Consider the following 25,480-nt stretch of genomic DNA (forward strand, 5'->3'; position numbering starts at 1 on the left):
AATTGAAACAAATCCAAATTCTTCATCTACTTGCACAATATTACTATTAACCCACTTACATTTAAAGATGGGAACTTTAAACTTGGTATAGCTAACCTCCTATATATCTTCTATTACCCCATAATAGGACATTGATGTCAACATCAGGTTTCTATCTTTTGAACTAACAAAATGTATAGCCTCAACTACTATTATCACCCCACTATTCTGCATAGTACTCTTATCATCTTGGATTTTTGTGTAAAATGAATAACCATTTATGTCATATTCGCCCCAACACACAACCTCAAAATGAGGCCTTACAGCTAGCCTCTGTATTGTCTCAAAAGGATTGCCATCCTTTAACACTTTTGCTTGAACCACTCTGCAAATGACTTGTTATGCTCATTAGCTAGTTGCATATCATTCTTTCTTGGATTCAAGTTCTTCAGCATATTCTTGTGAGCATCTAAGTAAGGCAAAACTTCATTCTTGTTGTTGAAAATATATAGCTATGCCTGCATTACAACTTCACGAGACATGGACCTCACTATGGCATTTTGTGTTCCCTTGCTTCTCTCCTAATCATGTTAAGATCAAGGCAGTCCAACTGGCTTTACCCTATTAAGACATGTGTCACAAAACTCAACCGCCTCCTTAGCTACATACCTCTCAACAATTGATGCCTTAGGCTAATGAGGATTTTTAGAGTACCTTTTTAGGATTTTCATGTATCTCTCAAATGGATACATCCACCTTAACTACACAGGGCCATAAAGTCTTATCTCTCACACAAGCTGAGCTATCAAGTGGACTATAATGTCAAAAAATGATGGAGGAAAGTGCATTTCCAATCAAGAGAAGATCACATAAGCTTTATTTTCTAATTCATCTAACTCAACAGAATCAATGACTTGCTGAAAATAGTATTGAAAAACATACAAAGTCTCGTAATAGTGCTTCTCACATCATTTTTCATAATACCTCGAATAGCAATTGGAAGTAATTGTTGATCAACACGTGACAATCATGAGACTTCATCCCCGTTATCTTCAAATTTTACATTGAAACAAGTTTTCTCAAATTAAAAGAATAACCTTATGGCACCTTAATGCTATTCAAAAAATCACAGAAACTTGTTTTCTAATAATGTGTACGCAGCTAGATGTAAATAAGCCCTTTTTACCCTTTGTTTCTTGTGGGTGGAGGATTTTTCTTATTCTGATTTTGACTGAGTCCCATCTTGTATTGATTTCATCCTTAGTCTTTCTACTTATATGTAAAAGTGTACCAATAAGGCTCTTATACACATTTTTCTCTACATGCAACACATCTAGATTATGCCTCACATCAAGACTTTGCCAATACAGAAGATCAAAAAAGATAGATCTTATTTTTCATATATTCATCTCATTGACAGTCTTCTTTTTTTTTTTTACCGAAGACCACATTAACTACCTCTACCCGTTGATAAACTTCTTCTCTAGTTAATGGTATTGGAGCCATTTGATATTCTTATGAGCCGTTAAATGCCTTCTTCAACCTACAGTAAGAGTGGTGTCGACTAAAAAACCTTCTATCATCAAAGTAGACCCTCTTCCTTTCATGTTTAAGTTGCATATAGTAAGTACCTTCTTCGCATGTCAGACATACTTTATGCCCCTTAACACTATATCCTAACAAATTTTTATAAGCGAGAAAGTCATTTATCATGGTGAAGATCATGGCATGTAAATTGAAAGTCTTTTGTTTATCTGCATCAAACACATCAACACTTTCCTCCCATAATTTCTTCAGGTCCTCAATCAAAGGTGTCAAATACACATCGATATCATTTTCCAGCTGTTTTGGCCCTGAGATCATCAAAGATAACATGATATACTTTCTTTTCATACATAACCAAGGAGACAAATTGTAAATTACGAGAAGCACCAGCCAAGTACTATATGTGCTACTAAAATTACCATATGGATTAATTCTGTCCTTACAAAGCCCTAACCGAAGGTTGAAACATTCTTGTTTTAACCCTCAAAGTACGTGTTTAGAAGTGTTATAATTCAAGCAATTTACAAAACAAGCGTGTAGATTTCTTGGGTTACTGTTCACCGGTTAAATTCTAGATTTTTAGTCCAATTTGGAAAATTCATAACTAAATATAGAAAAATTGTATTGAGGTGGTTTAAAATTTTATTTGAATCTCTTTCAATTCTCTATAAGAAAAAAAATATGAAACTGGACTTATCCTTGCCTAATTCGTATAGTTTATTCCTTAAACTTTACTGTTTATTTAGTCAAAACTGTACGTTCTAGTTTCTCTGTCCTAATTTTGACCAAGCATAACTCTTAGCACACACATCCATTTTAGGTGATGTACCACTTTTTTTAAAGCTCAGGATGTTTACTTTAACCATACCAAATTTTATGACTTAAATCATACATGTGATAGGTCAAAATGGAGCTGGAATCTGACTGCTCCAGGACCTAAGTTTTATCTATTAGACAATTCTTGCTTTAATTCTTTTTATTGTTTTGGCATGCATAGCTTGGCTTTATTCTTTCCCATTCATTCTATAAACATTCTAAATAAATACGTTACATCATTGGCATTCATATACGTAATTTACGCAATAAGAGAATCATACATTAACCAATAGCTTCATTCATTAGCGTGAATAATTCTCCACTTTCTTCTCCTTCCTTCTTATGCTCTCCTTCATACAATCATTGTCCATCATACTTGACCTAAATGGTTGGTTAGAGAGGGGTGAGATTTAGAAGAATCTCAGTAGCAAACAATAACCACCCAAATATACATGGCAAGCTTGGCATTCATAACATGCTTGTAACTTAGCATCTTTATAACATAATGACATGTTTAGAAATCATCATGCATTAATCATAAAACACATAGGCCTATGACACATTTAAAACATATTCACAATCACAATACATGAGTTCATAAAACCATATAAACACAGAACATGTCATACATGCAAGCAAATACCAAGCACATAAGAATAAGGTAGAGTTTGCTACCTTGTGTCTTTAAACTTTCTCTTTACTTCCTCTTGCTCCCTTTGCTACCAACCATTAAGATTGCTTGCTCAAACTTTTCCATTCATCTTCCTCAATGTCTCATGACCCTAAATACATCAACATATTATTTCCATTTATTCATTAGAGCCATGGTAATCAATAATATCAATACTTTGTTTTCTCTGAACTATATTAACTTCTCACTTTTGAGCTTGATTTACAATCTTTCTAAAATTAATTTCACATGCTATTCCCACACAATTTTGCATGTAGAATCCATTTCAAAGCTCAAAATAATCAAAATCAAACTCCTTTCCTATGAACCAGCCTTGATTGAATAGTATACCTTTAGGGTCCAAAATTTTCATTTTCAATTCCAATGCTTTCAAACTTGTTTTCTCACCTTTACCCCACACAATTTTTCATTTTAAACACATTGGAAGCATTAAAATCATCAAAATCACATCCTAGGAACAAAAACCAGGTCTGGCCGAAATATTTTCTCAAGTTACACAATCATGAAATTCAACCAATTTTAGTATAAAACCACTTGATTCGTGTTCCTTTCGAGCCTTTGAACATTATTCTAACATCAATTTCATCTTCCCCTTAACTTAGACATTTCATGAAGCATGTCCCTCTAGAGTTTCAAGCTTCAAAAATTATTAAAATCCATAACCAAGCTCAATAACAACAAGAGTAGTGAAAACTACATCAAAAACCATGAACATACCTTCTTTTAGAGCTTGATCTTGCGTGGGACCACTTCGTCTTTCTTTCTCTCTCTTCTTTCTCTCTCTAGAAACCATTTTGCCAGAGCTTCCCCAAGGTTTCCTCTAGGTTGGACGAAAATGAGGGAGGGGAGGGAGTATTTATAGAAAATAAGACTGAATCTGGACCGTTGATCTTAAAAATGTGTGGCTTGATCTGGACCATCCATTTTCTCTTTTAATCTTGTGGTGACAAGTGCCCCATGACATCATGATTACATCATCTTGATGACATCATGCTTGTATCATCAATCCACATGCTTTTAATCCAACCGTCCAAGTGTCTTGCATCCGACTGTACATGTGTCTTGCATCCAGCCGCACACGTAATACCTTCTTTTCCTATCTAATCGTACACTTGTCTCCTCCATATTTCTTCATCATTTTGGCATTAAAATAGGAATTAAATTAATATAAAATTCGTGCAAAATACAACCTTTAGGTATTCCTCCACCTATCTTGCTATTTTGCACCGTATTGGGTACTTTTTCGGGTCCTGACTTTTCGGGACCACTAGGATATGTTATGGCACCATTTTCTCATCTTAAATAAATCCACATGGCATTATATAACATGCTAAAAGAGGGAGTGGTGCTCTTCCCTTGTTCTTCCATTAAAATAATTAATCATATTTATTTTGGAGTGAACTTAACTGAATTCTTTCTATTAGTCTACAACTCCAAAAATTTGTCTCTAGGTACCAATATTATCTATTCATCACAGGGAATTCCTCTAATTTTTCTTAAGTCAAAATTCAATCTCTAGATATTTGACTTTGACTTTTCCCGGATAGTGTATAAATAGGCTGGAAATTCTATTAAAGCCAACCTCTTTGCTTTTTTGAGACGGAATTATTTTTAAAACCTGTGATAATTTGTCAAGTATTTTTTTCTCATTTTCTTCCAATTATCTAAGGCCTCCCTATACTTTAAATAATTTATTTTTGAAAATATTCCAAATCAATCAAAACCCTGGGAATTCCACAATTTCCTTCTAGGGGCATTTTCATCATTTTCAGCCTCATACAGGCCTCTAAACCTTATTCTCATTTTTCTAGAATTTTTTTGAAGTGTTCAGGCTTTAACCTACCATTTCCCATTTTTAGGGATTTTTCTGGGATTTTCGAGTATAATTTTTATTTTTGCCCTTACTAGCCCAAAACTTTGTAAAATTACGATTTTGCCTCTGGTTTGGCTTAACTTCAAAATTCACCTCATTGAGGCCTTTAACATAACTATTGACCTACATTCATCTATATTTCTCATTCTTGGACCTCGAGACTTTACTAGAGTCTCTAACTTTCTCTTTCCTCAGTCTTAGAAAACTTTTCCTTTGCGAGTTAGTCCCTGGGAATCCTTTTATCCTTCTAGGGAATCTCTGGGACCTCTGCCAAAAAAGGTCTGGTAGCCTGCCTATTTCAGGCTAATTTCGGTACTTCTAGGCCCAAAATTCGGGATGTGACAAAGGTTTCTTGGCTCACTACCAAATTGAGAAAATTTTTGATCTATTACTTTCCATTGAGGAGAATTTGCTGGGTGACGAAGTTTTTCATCACATATTTTCTCATTGAAATGCCATCTCAAGTTCTTTGCTTCTGTGGCATTAGCAAATAAACGCTTAAATCGTGGTATTATTAGAAATACCATAGAACCTTCAAAAGAGGACCTTTAATCATCTCCTTATAATCACCATCGCCTTTTTTAACTTTGTATCTTGAAGTCTCACATTTAGAGCACTTATTCAATCCTTCATACTCATTTCTGAACAATATACAGTTATTAGGGCACGCATGTATCTTCTCATATTCCAAACCCATCAGACACAAAATTTTCTTTGCCTCATACATTCGTTTTGGAAGTGAATTCCCTTTTGAAAGAATATCACTTAATAGTTCAAGCAATTCCGTGAAACTAGCATCGATCCAACCATTTCTTGCCTTTAAGTTCCTCAATTTTAACACAATTGTCAACCTTGTGTAATCATCTTTACACCCTCACTACACAAGGTTTCACATGTGGGAGAAAACTGTGTAAAAGACTCAGACCTTATGTCACGAAACATATATGAAATTCTATCACCAAAGTCATCATTCACAACCTTCTCCTTTCCAAACAGTGTAGTTTTTTTAATTTCTCTATGTCATATCCAATTTGTATACCTCAAATTTATTTCATCACAGATAAGATGCTCTCTTATCCTAGGAATACTCTGCCAACTATTGTTTAAGCATTTGACAAAAGAACAACAATACAATCCATCTTTTACTAGGGGCATTTCTCTGAGCAAACTCAAGAAACCTTTCAACCCCATGCTCATATTCTTTGTTAATTCTCTTAGCTTTCATCCAACTATGATCCATTGTTCTACAAAGTCAATAAGCATAGTTGTACTGTCAAGCTCAATTTTAACTCCCTAATTCAAATATTCAAATAAATAAAATAATTAAGTGTTAGTCAATAAATTAAAATTGACTAACACTTAATTACAAATTAAAAAGAATGTCTTTTTTATTTTATAAAAAATTTGACAAAATTTCTCCTTAAATATAACAAATCCCAAATTATTTAAAAAATAGACAAATCAATCAATCAACCAAACCAACAATGTAATAAACAAAGACAGGATAAATGTGAAGAGATATAACAAACAAAACAAAATTAATAATTCAATCTTAAACCAATTCAATGAATAAAGATTCTTAAAGCTAAAACTTCTGAATCTAAAACGGGAATACAAATATTATCCATTTGCCATGAAATTTTAAACAACACTTTACCACCAATCAAAGTGCATAACGAAAAAGAAATTTGACAAAACACTGAACAGATTATTTACTAGTAAATTCTCAAGTTTATTACAAAAATATACCAAAAATTCAAAATCAAATATCAAAAACTTAAGAACTAATCAACTTTGAACATTTAGACATGTTTCTAATGCCATGTATAGGAAGGAATTGAGGTCTTCTAACTCCAAATGGCACCAACCAATATCTCAAGCACATAAAAAACTCAAAATAAACAATGCAAGATATCCAAAATGTAAAACTAATCAACCCATTTGAAATACAATAGTTTTTTATTGTTAAAACATCTAAGAAACTAAGAAAAAAATGAAAAGAATGAAAGAAGATGAAACTCACTCAGTGGAGACGACTCAAATGCGAGAAGATGCAACAGTGGTGGGGCAAGACAGGAGAAAACAACTGCAAGTGAAATGGAGGACTTTTAATAGCGGTAGATAAGGGGGATTGGTCGGTATTGCAGTTCGGTGGTGGTGAGAGAGAGGGGGACCACGACGCACTGATATGAAAAATAGAACGTGCGATAGGGTTAAGTTTAAATCTTTCCATAGCGGTTTTCTTAATAACCACCGTGGAAAGTTAACGGTCACAACACTTATTTATAAAAATGTCACCATCTTTTTTTCCATAGCATTTTTCAATCTAGCCGTCATTGTTTTGCGTCATTATATGTCTTTTTTATAGTAGTATGGTAAGCCCATTATATTTGTACATCCTTCCCTTCTATCTTTCGCACACAATTCCTAATACATATTAAACATGTAATGGGGTCAATTGCTCTAATCAATTCGCCTTAAAGTGCATGATGTATCTTTGTACAAGTAAACTATAATATCTGACGAAAGCCAGTTTCATTAGTCGTGGCCCTCAACCTTTCATTCTCTCTCACATGCTCTGCTACTTCTACACATTGTTTTTGTGAGTATCATGTTTGCAACTCTCTTTCTTTAATGAATGAGGAACCTGCATTATAATCTAGGGATCTGCGTTACAATCTCTTTTCTCCTTTTCTTTGCTTATATATCCACTCCTCTTTTCCTTTTATAACTTCTTCCATGCCTTTCTAGCATTTTCATCTAACTTTTGTATGTTAAACTTGCCTTTCCTTTTTTTGTTTGACCAATAATCTTTCTTAAACATATGCAGTCCAGTGACCCTATTCCTTGCTTTCTTCTTTTCTTTCCCTTTAACCATGCTTCCCTCCAAATTTATGTAATCTCAAGATATATCTATAGACTAAATCATTGGAAATATCCATTGGACATAAAACCTATGTCAAATAAAACACAATATAAATATTAGAACTAATGATTAAATAATAAAACAATTAAAGTTTAAGAAGGAACTAGCTACTAGCTTTACAATTTATCCACAGCCTTTCTTTAATCTTTTTAGGTTTTAGATTTGGAGTTTATCTTGATAAGAACAAGCTCAAATATACCTGTGTATTACACAAACATATAATGCCAGTCCCAAAATAAAGACAAAACAAGCAAAATATAATCAACAATGTGCAGACAAATTAGAGGTGAAGTCTTTCTCTAACCAGTCTTTATTGATTCTTTCATCATTCTAATCTCACGTTGCAGCAAGAAAAAACAAAAATTTAATTTGGTAACAAATAGTAAACTGTTTCAGTTTCTATTAGTTATATAAATAGATATATATATATATATATAGATATGTATTCATCTAATGGCAAAAAGCACCTTCAAGTTTAAAGAAGCGCATATATATATATATATATATATATATATATATATCACTAATTTGTGCATTCTTCGAATAAACAATATTAAGCTAGTAGATAATGACTTCAGCAAAATTATTAAAACAGTCAGATCCCCCATGGACCCAAAAGATTTAAAACCCACCAATATTACTCTCTTTAACAATATATGATTCACTACCAGTCTGTGTTTCTTAAGGTAGAGAGGGGGAAAACTAAATGGAAATTACTGCAACAATACGAAGACAAGAAATCAAGAGTTTGCAAAAAATTATTGAAGCACCCTTCCCTTGCTGAATGGAAGTGAAAGAGAATGGCAATATGCTGAAGGATTACCAAGTTTCCGTCTATCTACTCACCGACTCAAATATGGCGAACTTTGTCACTTACTGTCGTCTCTACAGTGGCAATGAATCAAACCAAACTCCTTCTCTCCCTTACCTAGCCGTGCAGTCGCTTGATTCCTGTTCATTCGTGTGTGGCTTGCACTGATTTCTCTCTTCGACTTCGTCTTTCTTTTAAATTTTAGTTTAAGAAAATATAGTAATTTCATCTAAATATTTAATCTTCCTTAAGGACCTCAGCCTCTCACAAATTTGCAAGGACCAATTCCCAAATAAATTTTCAAATGGGTATTTTTCACCAATTTTCCCTTTTTAATTCTTTTAACCCTATCATTGTTAACAAAAATGCTTATATTGAAATTATTAAAATGTTGACAAAACATTCTCAAATAAACAAACACTATTATTTTTAATTTTACTTTTTAAAATAATAATGATTGCTACAAAAAAAATTATCATTTAAAGTTAATGGCATAAGAATGAGAAAATAAAAAATATATTTTCTAAAAAAATTAAATATTGTATAAAGTTAAAAGACAAACTACACTTTTTTTCTATAAAAATTGAGCCCTATTTTTAGCACCACTGTCACAAAACTACTTTTTCACATTAGTTATTATTAATGTTAGCTTATGTACGATGGTTCTCAGAAAAAGGACGTAAATACTAGGGATTTAAAACTTGACTGATCGTATGTTGTTTCAGAAGACCGACGATTTCGGTTTCCCCAAAACAACAATGTTGAAAGTGGCACTTTTAACGCTGAAAGCACCACTTTCAACATGTAACTTCACCCTTTATATATAAATATATATATAATATTAGTGTAAAATACTCTAACTATCCTTCTGTTTTGCCTTAATTACACGAACCTCCCTTCTATTTTGGTAACATATATTTTAGTCCAAACCATTAACACTGTTAAGGAATATTCTGAAAAGATTTTTTATATGCATTTTTAGTGAAAAAATATTAGAATAAACCTTGTTTCCTACTTTACCCCTCATTATATTAAATATGTAGTTTATCTTTTAATATTAATATTTATTAATAATCTATTTAATATTTTACTAAATTGAATAAATTAAGACATAACTTTATAATTTTATTGAAAATACATATATACAATTGCAAAACATTTTTTTGCTAATATATATTTAAAAAATTACATCACAAGTAAGTTTAAATAAATAGACAAGATTTATTGTAAAATAAAAATTTGTATTTATAAAATTAATAAAATTTAAAATATATTAATCAATTCAATAATATAACAAAAATATTAAAATATTTATTAAAATTATTTTTTAATTTCAAATAAAGATGTATGATATGTCATTAACTAATAATTATTAAGTAACATTTGTATTAAGAAGGGGCAATTTGGTCAAAATAATAGGTTAATCCTATAATTTAACTGTTAACTAATGAATGGGTAGATGAGAGTTGAATCTCAAAACTAGAAAGGAGATTTGTGCAATCTATATTTTGATTTTAAGGGAGGTTCATATAAATTTTCAAAATAAAAGGGAGGTCTTTGTAATTTAGGTTAAAGAGAGGGGAGGTTGATGTATTTTACTCATATAATTAATAAATTAATAATTTTTTGTCAGAGTTTAATAAATTAATAATTTTTTGTGAGAGTTTAATAAATTAATAATAAGTATAATGCTCACCCCCAAAATCTTGAAAGTTGGCTGGCCATTAATGCTCGGATTTGAGCCCTTTCATGTTCAATTATATAATAAGCTTTTGGGACCTCCAATATCATTATGACTTGCAGATGATGTATAGTAAGAATGATACATAAACCCTAATTATCTGCGTATATATAGCAGCAGGCACATGCACAAAATTAAGGATAATCAAATCAAATACATGCTTAGATCAGTTATATACTTGCATGTGTACAGCATACATATCATTTTCCCCTATTTCTCAGATTTTGAATCATTTCCTTCAGGCTGTTTGGATTAGCCTTTTAAAAGTGATTTTACGGAGTATGAGGTAAGTACGTGAGAGGAGTTTTATTTCAGCTTAAATGAAAGTACTTTTTGTTTATGGGTGTTTGCAAACATAAGTTTTAGGAAAATTATAATTTTTTATTCTTATAATTCACTTAAGTTTTAGTTTCTTCCTTATATTTTAATATTCTTTGATTAAACCACATCAATAAATATTGTTATATTATATTAATCTTATTTTGGAATATTTTTCTTGAATACAAATCTACATATTTAGCTGATCAACATAATTCAATAGAAACTATAAGGATCACAAATATATTTTTCCTTTGAAAAAATTAATCTATAGGTCCTTATAGTTTATCTTAATTTTAATTTATTGATTTTATGAAATTTGATTTATAGAAATGCATGAATGTTAAGACGGCACGTTAAATAAAATGAAAGAAATTTCATAAAATTTATGAAATTCTATAAATTAAAATTAATGAATTTTACATTTTCAAATAATGAATGCCTATCATGGATCAAAAGCCCAATTCAAACAAAGTAAACAATAGGGACCTGATTCAAAATTGATGTAAACTATAAGGAATTGCAGATCCCTTTCCCTAAAGTTTACAATTTTGTAATCAAGTGTATTGCAAAAGGATTCAAACTCATATCTTACATAAATTAGTCGCATTTAAACTGAATCCTGTGCAACTTTAATAATAATCATAAGAGAGAAAAGGATTGATCCACAAATGAGCGTGACATAATAGCAAATATTTCTCTTATTTACACCCTTTACCAAAACCGATTGCCTTACAAAAAATCGGTAAACTTGTTGACAACTGAAAGAGCACTGCTAACCATGTTTTCAGATTTTGAGACACTGCTTGTGATCTTCTTCTGCAACAAAGATCTTATCTTCATCTCATCAAACTCGTCGGTGCAGGTGGTATAACTTGTAATGGCAGCACTCATCCATGTCTTTATGTTACTCCACTCGAAGGCCTCATCGGAGGCGTTAGCACCGGTCAAGCCCTTGACGGCGATGGCCGATTGCTTAACTTCATCAAGTGAATCGTCAATATTCTCAAGACAATCCTCAATGACTAGGGTTTCATTGCGAGTAAGACCCTTGGCTTTGGTCAGCGATTTGAGTGCATTATGTGACTTGCTGGCTTGTTTCAGAGCAATATAAATGGAGGACTTGGTGAGAACAAAAGGACTTGTTTTGATCACTGAGGCATAAGGAGAGAGATACTTGTAGCAATTTTCAGGGTACGTAGTGGAATTACAGTACTCTTTTATGAAAGCTTTGTAGGTTTTTAGGGTATTGGTGGAGGCTGAAGAAGAAGAAGATGATGAAGCAGCAATGGCTTTGTGGGAGATTGAGGCGATTAATGAAAAGGAAAGAAGGATTGAGAAGAAAGTGTTGTGATGCGAACTAGGAATTGATGAAGCCATATTTAATTTTTTTTGATTGTGGACGTGAAAGAATGGTCCTTTTTATAGACAAATATGTGCACATGGGAGTTTTGAAATTTGAAGCAAGTGCAAAAACTATAATTAGTTAACTATATGCCCGTATAATTGAACAGAATATTGTCAAAATTTGATTAAGTAAGGACTAAATTAAGAAATTTGCAAATCATAAGAGCTCAGCTTCATTAACTTTTAAATTATAAGGACTAACCAACAGGGTTGAGTCTAGTGAAAGGAAATAATTTTTCACAACGTGACAAACCAATATTTAAATTTTTATTGAGAGAAGTGCCCATATTTTGTATATGATAATATTTTAAATAAGCATTTAATAGGAGGATATCTATACTCAACAAAAAAAAATTGAGAACGGAATAGAAATTATAGTGAATGAGATAATAAGAGGAAAAGAACATGATTTTGTTGAAAATGAATGGAAAGTTTAACCCTCTGGAAATAATATGAAGCTAAGCAATGCTAATTCCTTACAAAACGGAGATGGCACATGGAGATTTCTTAAAAAGCATGTCTAAATGCTCATAAAATAAAATCAAATCCAGATGCTCTGATCATTAATTATTTTGACTTTTAGTTTTCTGTGAACGTGATGGGTTGGCACATGATCTCCAAATTCACAATGTGGCAAGCATAAAAAATATATAATGATGAAAGAATATGTTAGAATAAATATATTAAAAAAACTCATTGTAACAGTATGTTAGTTTATGATATAATGAGTTGGTATCTTTTAGCCTAGACTAGACTTCATTCATTAATAGCGCCACTCCAAAACGAACTCAATTCAAATTAATTAAAGGAATAGTTGTTAAAAACATACAATCATAATTGGAATTTTTTCTTAAACTACAATTACAATGAAAAATATGGTTACCAACTTACCATTTAATAATCAATGGGATTGTTTGGAAAAGAATTGGAAATTTGTGAGACAAATTAACGTTTTGATTGAGATCTTATATTTTGAATCAAAACAAATCCCTCAACTAACTTCTATAATTAGAATTGGAGGGAATATTTAACTTTATTTTGTTTTTTGCTAACGAATGTTCAACTTCATTTGATAATATATATATATATATATTTGTTTTAGGAAAAAAAAATCCAGAGTATATCCATTGACTTATGATCTATATATGCTTCTTTATGCCTACAGAGGACTTACACTTGAACCCAAACTGTCCCAAACCTACTTTTTATAATGGCTCCATCTTCACCTCTCTGGTACGCCTCCCATCTCCAAGTTGGTGCCGAACATGATTGTTTGAGTCACTTTTTAGATTTTTTTTTTTTAATGAATCTGAATCTACTCAGATTTATTCTTTCATAAAATAAAAAAAGATATTTTAAACACATATATTTGAAATACCTATTACTCCTTTGATATTTAATGTAAGACTTATTTAACTAATTTGATTAGATTAAGGAAGTTAGGTAAGTTACTTAGTTGTAAAAAATATGACATTTTTTTTAAAACACTATAACTGTCTTCTTAAATATCCTCCTTACCTTCCTACTTGATTATAGTTGAGAGAATATGAATAGAGATAATTTAGACAAAATTGATAAATATAAGAAATATGTCTTAAATTTAGGATCAAGATCAACTTAACAATTAGATTTTATAGTAAAGACTGAAAGCTAAGAGTTTTTTTTTTTTTTTTGCCAACAAAGTTGAAATATCTATCTAACTCTATATAAACACAACTAACAGCAAACTAAAAGCTCTTTTTTGGGGTGTACTGAAAATGATGGTCAAATTTTACATTGGCGCCAAACTCGTCAAAGCTAGCTTTGCAAAGTACTATAAAATCATAAACTTGACATCACATCTTAACCAAACATTTGGAATATATATTGTTACACTGCTATAGTTCCGATATAATATGTTTCCTATATTGAATCTAGTACAATATTATCAAGCATATAAAATTCCTTAGCTTCTTAGAATAACCAACTTTAAATTTTCACCTCAAATATATACTCCTCTCAATCTTCACAATTCTCGGTGCCAAACTTGTTGAAATTAAATTTGCAAAGTATTATATCTATATATATATATGTTCAAGATCTTAAAGTCAAAATTTGAAATCATTAAAATGCCAATATTCAACATCCATATATAATTCCTATCTAATTCTATTTCCTTTCCTCATGTGGGGACTTTTCCTCTCACATATGCTTATTTCTACATATTATTAGGCTATTTCTCCCCTCCCCTCTCCAAGTAAACTGTTGGGGTCCTTAATGAGACCCCATCAGTTTACTATTTTAGCACTATGAAAAAAAATTGATTTGTGATGGCGATTGAAATTCAAAAGTCAGTGTTAAAAAACTATTTTAGCAGAAAATTTTGGCCATCAAAAGGTCACCACCTTAACACTGTTAAAAAAAACTACCATGTATATTGTTAAACCGCACACTAATACATGATTCCATATTATTTTTGTTAAAAAATGGAACAAATAGTTTTCGTGTTAGTACATCTTTACCGATTTTATATTTTTATTTTTATTTTAAAATAACAATGCAACATAGCGATTCCGTTAGATATGTATAAATTGTTATATTTCTGTTCTGTAAATAGTCACAGGCTCCCTTGTCTATATATATCATATTTTTTCATTAATGAGACGTTAAGTCGTTCTTTGACATTCGGTTTCAATAACAATAATTCTTAAAAGTGTATTGATAAATTCTTACATTATATTTTCAATTTAATTACTTTTATTCATGATTTGTGTTATTTTAATTAAGAAAATATTTTAAATTAAGAAATATTTTATTTCATTTAGCTTTTTGAAAGACAAAAAAAGTCAAGTATATGTTTTTTTTTTCCCTGGGGGCAAAGTCGTGTGTGGGTGTGTGTTTGTATATGTGTTCTTAAGAAGCCTTCTTGGGTAAGGGTTAGGAGGACCTAGCCTTGTATGTGGTGGCCTCCCTCAATTTTTATCCCCTTAGTTATATACATTCTAAGGGGTATCAACTACTCCCTCCATTCTTTTCTATTGAAAAAAAAAACTATTAAAATTACATTGTTTAAAATATTAGTTAAATTTAGTTAAAAGTAATAAATATGTAAAATATATACATTTTTTTATTATATCCTTATTTATAAAGAGAGTACATGAGAGATAGAGTAGGAACTTATTGCAAAGAGATAAAAAGTGGCATATATATAACATGGGTGAAAATGGAAATGTGAATTTAAAATTTTAGACAAAAAGATTGGTTTCTTATATTTAGAAACACCACTATAAAAGAGATTGTTTCTTTGAAAATGAGAGAGATTGTTTCGCTGAAAAAGAAATGGAGAGAGTATTTTTGAAGATGAGAATTATAATACAAACATTAATTCTGACAACAAATAACTTGAAAATTAATCATGAACTGATCTTATTTTTCATCTCCAAACAGCACAAGACTAATTAAATAATATATACCAAATAAAGAAAATCCCTTAAGAAACAAAAACAACAAAGAGAAGCCCACACATAACAAGAGGAATGTAAATAAGAAACACTTATGCATTATAGATACCTTATGGAATGTTGCCAATAAGGCCCGAAAAAAAGTCATCAAACCCATCATCAGTGCAAGTCTTTGACTTCATATCTGAAACAAATTTCCTCCTTTACTGAAGCATATGTTTGCATTAATACTTGAGATTGTTGATAAAATACAAAGAATTACTGGTCATCCTCTGCACGTTCAACACACTGTTTCTGACTTTGTCTCTCACAGAAGCATCCACGTTCTCTTCATCCAACCCATCGAAACAAGTCTCATGATCAGTGATGGCGGAACTCACATAGGTCTTAATCGTGCTCATCTGAAACTCCTTATCATAAGAATCTTCCAAATTGTTCATATCATCCAAAGATTCCTGAATCTCATCAACAGAACTTCTCACGTTGTCTAGACAGTCTTTCAAAACCTTCGCAGCTGTCTCTGATGTACTGTCCTTCCTTAAAAGCTTCGATATCACTGAATAAGTTTTCTTAGACTCTTTTAGCACGAGAGCCAAAGAGGAATTACAAAGAATAAAAGGATCTGCTTTGATCTTTGAAGCGTACTGGTATAAGGATTGGTAGCAGATAGAAGGGTACGTGGAGGTATTGCAGGAAGTGAAAACGAAGGATTTGTAGTAGTTGTTTTTGTTCATGGTGTTCTTCTGAGAACTACTCACAGTTTGGTTTGAAGAAGGATTTGTGCTCTTCTGGGAATAGTAAGAAGGATTATTGATGGTGGAATTGTTGCAGGCTGAAGCTTGCTGAGAAAGAAGAGTGAAGAAGAGAAGAAGATGAAATGAGAGAATTGTGAAAGTGTTGCCTTCCATGTTCTCTGCACTAAGTCAACACTTTCTTTTTCTTCTGATGTCGATGACCACTCAGTCTAATTCTCAGATTTATATAGACAAACCTCCGGTGGTTTTTCTTTTTCTTTTTTCTTTTTTCTTTTTTCTTTCCTTTTTCCCCCCTTTATTCAATCAGTCATGAATAAAATATTGAGAAAATGAAGTTGTCAATTATATTTTTAAAAGAACATCATGGAGAAATTAATGTATTTTTTTAATAATTTTTTTTCATATTCAATGAATCATGTATAAATTATTGAGGAAGTGTGAAGTTGTCAATTATAGGGTTATAAGAATTTCATAGACATAATTAATGGTATGTTCATAAGGACAAAATGATTAAACTCAAATAATTATTAAGGCTCATATAATTAAGGAGGCATCACAAATATTCTGGGAGGTTAGAAAATAGTTGGCATGTATGTGTTCTGATGGATACAAATCTTCTCTAGGGATAGCTCATGTGCAATCCTATACTTGTGATTCTCAAGTTACTTGATAACAACTAAAGAAGAAATCCAAATGATTTTTCTAGACCAAGATATCTTTTGCTGGAGTAAACTGAACTCGAATGACTTTCTTTAGGAGACAAATCCCCATCACTTGTACCAACACAATTCGTTATAAATAAAATTTTTATAGTTAGCTATTATACATTTAGGAGAGGATATATAATATACTACCTCTACGCTCTTAATATAAGAGCTAGATAAGGGGTTCCTTTTGGTCATAAATATGATATTTCAATCTACTATTGTCTGTTGAGTTTATGATTTTCTCTTCAAAGTAATCTATATAGTAATTGCACATGTTAAGGGGTTCAAATTTCATCAACAAGTAATTTCAATGCACATGATTAATAAGGATATTTTAGAAAAGATAATAATAATTTTTTATAAATAGCAATTGAACTAACTTTTTTAATATTTGTAGATGTAGATTAGTTATTTAACTATTATATTAACGATCAGATATGTAGCACAAAAAAAATGTGACTGTATGTTAACTTTTTTTTAATTAAATTTTGAATGAAGAATATGAAACTACTCTTATGCGAGTATGAAAGTTTTGAATAAAAATAAACATATTTTCAATTGAAAATAATTTAGAAAATAATGAAATTGAGTTTGAGAACATCGTGCAAGATGACCATAATTAGTGATTCATGTTGCTACGTGGAAAAGTCAAAATGAAGAGCTCAACAATTCATCGTATTTAGTACCTTGTTTAGACTTTTATAGTTTGACTTTCTTCATTTATTTAATTGATTTAATAACTTCCAATACCAAAATTAGTTAAGGGGCCCGTGGAAACAAAGGGGTGTTGACGTTGATTCATTAATAACATGTAATATATTCGAAATTTTTTTAAAAAAATAATGAATTGAAGAAAAAAAACAGTAAATTCAACAAATTCATCTATTTTGTTATTCATCGTCAATATATCGTCATTGTATGTGTATATATAAACCATAAATAGTGTGAATCATATTTCAAATTTTGTACTAGCTGGTGCTTTCTATAAAACTATCTAACTAAATTAAAAATATTAAAAAATTATAAATTTAAAAAATAAAATGAATTAAAGTATTATACTACCTCCTTTCGTAATTATAAGACCTCGTTTATAATATATAAATAAAGTTTTATAATTAGGACCAGAGGTAGTATTTAGAATGAAATCCAACTCCCAACTAGAAGGAAGTATAATAATTATACTCCTTTTGGTCTTCACCAACTAAATCGGTCTCATACATTCAATGAAATGTGAGAAATAAACTGTAATACTATTTATAATTTTTTTAATCGTATGATTTGTATTAAAATTTATATGACACATTGATGTATTAATTTTCAATACCATCAAAATAAATAGGAGCATATTTTCGGAACTGGTTTTGGTGTTCTTCCTAAAAGAAGAGCATCCAAAGCTTATTCTATCTAAACTATCCAGATCTGATTTAAATAGTCCACATGAGATATTTTTAATAAATTTTTTTTTAATAAAGTATTAATTAAGAAATTATTTTTATTTTAAATTTACGGTCTAAATGGGATGAGAAAGATAAGCACCCAAACTGGTTCGTGACTCAGTATGATATTGTTTTTTTTTTTTTTTGTTCTTTCCGCGAGGTTTAGGTTCAATGCAGACGATTGTATGGTGTAAGATAAATTTATATGGACTGAAAGGAATTTTCGATTTTGGTAAGAGGATAGCGAAGACTAAAACGAATCGATTCTAAAATATTTCCTTTTGTCTTATTTATAAAATCCTATTTATTGATCACTAACACCTTTTAAAAAATATTTCTTATCTCTTTCTTTTTATCTCGGCTCTCCTCCGGCCTATTTTTTTAATATAAATTTAGAGTCTTTTCAAGTCGAACATTAAGATTAAAACCTAAAACCCTCCCAGTAAGTGGGTTTTTTAAAATTTAAAGTTGCGTTCTCTTCCCATTAAACTATACTCATCAAAAGGTAATGTTAATAAGTTGTAAAATATTTTTGGCATTTCATTAATTCAAACTAACTTCTTTAATTTTAAAGAAAACAGTTAATACGGTTTTGTAAAAAGAATTCGGGGAGTGCTATATTATCAAATCATTATATGCTCCCTCATGAGGCAATTTTTTAAAATTATCATGTCAAAAAGTACAAGGCATTTTAGTAAAATTCAAAAATAACTTAATCAGGGTTTAATTAATAAATTTTTTCTAATTGACTTAATCAGGGTTTAATTAATAATTTTTTTCTAATTGATACACTATACTAAATAAAAATATACATGAAAATTGTATAATTATATAAATTAATTAAAAATTTATTATTTTTTCAATTAAAGGGACATATTACTAACTTCCTAAAATTATAAGATTGATTTCATAATTTCTCACTTATAATAAAACTTTTATGTAGCAGGAATCACATAGCACTAGCATATCCATTACCGCGTTATGGAGTAAAATATTTTTTGGGAAAAGCACAAAAAAAGACCTCATAATTGAAAAATTACAAAATTAGGACTCATGACAATATTAGTATGGGTTTTGACAACAATTTTTCTGAACGGGTCCTTGTATACAATTTTTCTATTTCAGTGATTTTTTTGTCAATTTTTCTAAATTTTTCTTCAAAATTTTTACTCAAGAGTGTTGGACCCCAAAAATGTTTTAAATGTAAATTTACTCTGAAATCTTAAAATGCTAGTAATATTATTTTCTAACAATAAAAACTAATATTGAGTATTAAAAAAATGATGTTGATCATTAACATTTTTAATGGCACGAGTAACATTACTATAATTTTAAAATTTTAGGACAAACCTACACCCAAAAAACTTCGAAGTCCCATTTGATACTAATCATAAAAAATTAAAGAGTAAGAATTGTGATTGAGATTGAGATTGAGATTAAAAAAAAAACATATTAAAAAAGTGTTTAATATGAGAAATTCCTTATTATTTGAGATTGAGTAAATCTATATATATGGAATTGAAAAATACCATGAGATGAGGCAGTATTTTCCAATCCCGATTACATAAGATTGCATAATTCCATATAATAAGAAATTACTCATACTAAGTACTCCTAATGACTTTTCTCAATTCTAATTCTAATTCTTATTTTTTATTTTTAGTACTTCCTATCAAATCAGACCTAGGTGTCCAACATTCAAAATGAAAATTTTAAGAAAAAAATGACAAAAGAAAAGTTGAAAATTACAAAATATCAAATAAAGAATGTCAACAAAAATTTGTTGTCATTTATCAATTCAGTATTGTCAATACCAAATAAAATATTGTTACTAAACTTGATTTGAAATTGGATAATTTTCAACTTTTTTTTAAAAAATCATTTTTCCAAATTGATTATCCAAACAGCTAAGGCTGAAAAAGGCTGGGAAGCAGCACGTGGCTGACCTACATAGAATGCCACGTGTCAGATAGAGGGGCATATGATCATTAAAAAAAGTCAATTACTTGTGAGAACGTGCGAAGCAAAATCACATGACAGCCTACTTCAGAACTTCTTAGCGTGAAATGTTGCAGGATGATAGGCGCTGTCGTGGGGACCAATGATGACGTGGACTCTTCGCTACAGCTATCTTCTGCGCCGTCTGCACTCTCTGATTCGCTGTACCGACAGTTATTGACCACAAAAGGTGCGCCACCTCATCTTCATGAAACTTGAAGATATAATCACAACATTTTTTTATATATATAACTACTATTTGGTTATTTAACTACATCATATTCTAATGTTATGGAGCCCAGCTGCAAAAAACTCTTTAAAAATGTCTTCCGTTTTCTCATGGATTTGATCATTTGAGCTCAAAATCTCTTGCTTAAGTGGCTAAAGTATTTTTTTAGTAGCACTAAATATTTTAGATTAAAGTTTGGTGCATCTAACCTCCTAAATTATTTCTTTATATAACATTTAGTATTTTAAAGTTATTTTTAATGCATTTAATATCTTAAAGAATTTTTTAGTAACATCTAATAGTATCCTAAAAAAATACTGAATACTACTCGAAAAATATTTTAGAACACTAAATTCACCAAAAATTACTTTACTATGTACTACTGCAAAAATGCTTTAAGCCTTTGGATGTAGATGTGCAAGAAACTGCATTAGAATCCTGAGTGTTACTAATAAAATACTATAAGAGCTACGAGTAAAATGCTTTAGAAAAAATTAATTAATTGCGTTTTACAGTTTCACCGAGTTATCAATTCAATATCTATACTTTGAAAACTTATAATTCAATTTTTATAGTTTAAAATATAAAGAACTCAAGCCTTTTCTCATTTACTACTAAGGGGTTAAAAAATGCTGAAATGGATCCACATTATTATTGCCAAGAATGAATTAATTAAATTTGCCAATGCTTTATCTCAAATTCAAATTTCAAAATATAAATGACAGGTTTATATTTTACGTTGGATTATTAATATATTAATAGATGAATTTAAATTTTCTAATTAATTACAGCGAGTCTCCTTAGCAGAATCACTAAGACTAAGTTCCGGATGTTATACGATTTCACTAAGTGAGGCCATTATCACAATCTCTAACTACAAGAGTCACGTTAGGACTGCAACCTCATGACATCATAACTAAATTCAAATCATCTGAGTAGGGAGATTACTCCTCATAGATTGTGGTTAGATTCTTTTTGATGCACAAAATTCTTTATAAAAGGCAAGTGTAGAGCATACTAGAATATCTGGAAGCACAGATAATATTATAGAATCAAGCTTTCAGAAAGGAAGGAGGATTTAGAAGGAATTAATCGGAATGATAACCATGGTGATAATTTATCAATTAAATTTTCAGTACTCTTATTGTCAAATCGGTAGGAATTATCATGTACATTAACCTCAAAAATTTTTGTATGATGTAGATACTACATATTATTTTATGTCTCTATAAACTAATGGCCTATTTGGTTGGATTACAGGAATGAGGATTACATGTAATCATGATGCAAAAGTCTGATTCAATTGTTTGGTTGGGTTTTGTAATGTAAAGAAGATTACATCTTGATATCTTGATTCCCTTAAAAACTTGCATCTGAATTACGTAAATAGATCCTATAAATAAGGATTACAGGAAGAGAAAAATGCATCATTACTCTTGAAAAATCAGAAACTACTTGGACCCTTCTCCTCCATCTACAATGCCAATTCCCCCATACTTCACCTTGACAATACCACAACCCCCGGAACCTCGTCCTCAACCCCATTCTCCCACTTTCCACCCACTCATTGTCATTTTTCTTTTCTTTTTTTTTTTTAAGGACAAGTGACACATTTTTTTTTCTAGGCCTAACTTCTTCACGTATCCACATACCTTTAACCCCAAGATTAAAACGCCTCAAAAATCATTCAACTTGGAGATCTATTTATCATCAAATCCATTCCTAACCGATCACTTCCTTACTCCTCCTTATTTTTTCGATTTGCAAGAATTTTTTTCATTATTACTTTTTTGCAAAGATTTCTGATTTATGAATCTGCGGTGAGGAAGAAGTACAAGATAGAGGAAGGAGGGAGGCTTTTTTTTTTGGCAAGAATATTTTTGTCTTTTTAATTTTATCTGTAATTAAGTAAATATAAAAAATATATTTTATTACCCCATTCCTAATATTGTACCAAACAAACTTATTGTAACCATTATTGTATTACATTACATTTTCACCCAATACATTACATTACATTTCCTACCATTCAGTGAACCAAACGGGCCATAAATAATTATTTTGAATTTAATGATCTGATTAAGAAAAATGATATTTTTAATAAGATATCAAAAAGTGTACAAGTACGTTTAAGAAACTTATACTAAATTTAATTTTATCATATAATATGAATTTGGAATTATATCAAAATATGAAAATATTTTTTAAGATTACGAAAGTATTCAATTTTTTTAATTCTCTTCGAAACATCCAATTCTAAGATCTTCTAATATGCTTTATTCAAAAATTTTAATGGAAAAGAAAAATAAAATTTCAGCCTTTTTAGGGGCATAAATAAAAAGTCAACGGCTCTTAATTCATGAATGAAGTGAACTTTAATTTGACTCCGTTCTATTGAATTAAAATATATTAAGAAGGATATGCTTGATCTCTACAAATAATCTAATTCAAGCAATGACTGTTGAAAAAGGATAATTAGCACTAAACGTAGACCACAGTACAGCAAAATTTAAAGCATCATGCCAAAAAGAAAAGGTTCCAAAACGTTTTGATAAGCTATTAAGCTCACATTTTTATAGAAATGAAAATAAAACAATCAGGCTTAAATTTAGAAAACAAGAAAACAATTAATAATGTGAGTCGTTTACATGTATGAAAAGTTATTTGGAAAGTTATTTGGCAGACGAGGACTCCAGCATGAACCAAACTTTTCACATATATTGAATTTGTTCAGGAATTATATTGCTTTGAAAGAATGTTCTAAATAAAACGTTTTCCTGAATTTTTTGTTTCTTTTGTGTTTATTTTTCCAAATTTGGATCCTCAAGGTGTTGGGTTTAGATTAGTTAAGGACTAATTCGTGGAAGTATTTGGAAGAATGGGCTTTGACATTGAGGTGGTCTATATATAACTTTACTTCATTCACAGGTTGAGTTGAAACCAACAATTTGGTCTAGTAAATTGGGTTAGTTTCTGATAACCTGGTGAATTAAAATTCAAATTTTCAATAGGAGAGATATTCATATTTAATATTTGATAGTGTTTCGAATAAAATTATCTTTAATAGAAGGGTACTTATACCTAGGGAAAAAAAAACGATTGAGTTGAATAAACAAACAAACAGAGTGCATTTGGACCATCGTTGTTGTTTCCATTTTGTTTTTTTGTTTTTGTTTTAACTCCTTTAATTTCATAACCTACTATATTTTTTTTAAAACGAAAGTTCTTGATTTTATTTAGAAGCATAAGAATGGTATGGTATTGAAGAGCCTATTTGGTTGGATTTATTAGGTGTTTGCATATAATCCTGATTCATTAGGTGTTTGCATTGGTTGCAATATTTAAGTATGAATATGAATACACAATGTATACATGTTTTTTTTTTTTTTTTCATTCGACAAAATCTCACTACATCATAAAACCCTTCCAAAACCCACTTAGGCTTATTTAGAATAACTTATAAGGAACTTTTTAATCATAACATATGAAATATGAGTTAAGTATATGATGAGACTTTTGTCTCGACTTATGTAAATGTGCTTTTAAGTGTTTATTTTTAAAGGGGGCAGGGAGTTTGGGTACCCTTTACAATCAATTAAAAAAAGTATTTTCATATAAGTTGAGATAAAATTTATCTTATATAATTACTTTATATATCACAAAATTACTTCTAAAGAGTTAATTCAAATACTCTTTTGATTGTGGACCCAAACAAGTCCCTAAAGATCTAGGTAGAGATGGATATTAGAGAGGCGGAGTAGGTTTGAGATGATTATTTGAAAATTCATGTCTCAACCTCAATTGAACAGTTTTGAGAGTCAGATCAATTTGTAGGCATAAGATTGTGGAACGATTAGTGTTAAAGTTGAAGAGATATACTGTAAATTCACTTCAATTCCTTGCTTTCCTATGTGATCAAGAAGAGGAAAGGAACAACCGCCTTCTTTCGATCTATCTTTCCGAGAAAATTCTTTAAGCTTTTGGTTTTAAATAATGAATAATAATGGAAAGGATGCCAGTGGTACTTTCTTTTTTTTTTAATTGAAAAGTGACGTCATTACAGAACCAACAAATTAAAACAGAACAAGTAAACTCTCGTCATCCTCCTTCCCTACTTAGAAAGGGTGGGGGGTGATCGAAAACACAAAACGGTGTGTCCAAACTATGAGCAGCTTTGGCTAGGAAGTTCACACTAGACATTATAATTCACAGTGAAAATCCCATTTCCTAATGCTTCAAAAAAAAATTTCACTGAACTCAGGCCCTTTTACGTATTTGACAAAATTCTTGCTCATAATAATGTGATGTGTATGCTCATGGGGTCACAAAATATGTCATTAATAAACATTATCGTCAATTTTTATATATGTCTCCAAAAAGTATAAAATAATTATCAAGAGCAATTATTTAAAAGCCTAAACAACTACTCATCGTCTGTTTCACCATTCATTACTATCAGATTCCTCATTATCTTGCCTGCCCATCATCATCCTCATCCTCATGGCCATGAGTCTCAATTATAAGAGTATGCTTGGTATGAGGGGAGGGAAGAGGAAAAATTTTAATAAGCTTGATTTAAAACATTAAAGAAGTGGAGTTACAAGCTTTTAATTAATTTTTATTGTTCTTTTATGTTACATTTTCTCTTTATTAAAATTTTAACACCCCATTTTTTTTAATTTTTCAAATCTAGCTCATTAAAATTTTTTATCCCTCCTCTCCTTTCTATTTCCCTTATACCAAACACAGGGTAAGAACATGATTTGTGAAAACTGATGGAGCCATGGGGGCTCTAAATTTGGCCATCA

General features: G+C 30.4%; 2 protein-coding genes across 2 annotated transcripts; both read right to left on the reverse strand.

Moving 5' to 3' along the window:
* Positions 1 to 11,432: 11,432 nt before the first annotated feature.
* LOC114756920 (21 kDa protein-like) lies at positions 11,433 to 12,080 on the reverse strand. The gene has a single exon (XM_028945887.1). The coding sequence runs from the start codon at positions 12,078 to 12,080 to the stop codon at positions 11,433 to 11,435; it is 648 nt and encodes a 215-aa protein (XP_028801720.1).
* Positions 12,081 to 15,771: 3,691 nt separating this feature from the next.
* Positions 15,772 to 16,455, reverse strand: LOC114756921 (pectinesterase inhibitor 4-like). Its single transcript, XM_028945888.1, has one exon. It carries the CDS (start codon positions 16,453 to 16,455, stop codon positions 15,772 to 15,774), a length of 684 nt encoding a protein of 227 aa, XP_028801721.1.
* Positions 16,456 to 25,480: the final 9,025 nt, after the last annotated feature.

Source organism: Neltuma alba, unplaced genomic scaffold, assembly GCF_004799145.2.
Source record: "Neltuma alba isolate B1F8T4 unplaced genomic scaffold, ASM479914v2 tig00010544_pilon, whole genome shotgun sequence".
NCBI lineage: Eukaryota > Viridiplantae > Streptophyta > Magnoliopsida > Fabales > Fabaceae > Neltuma > Neltuma alba.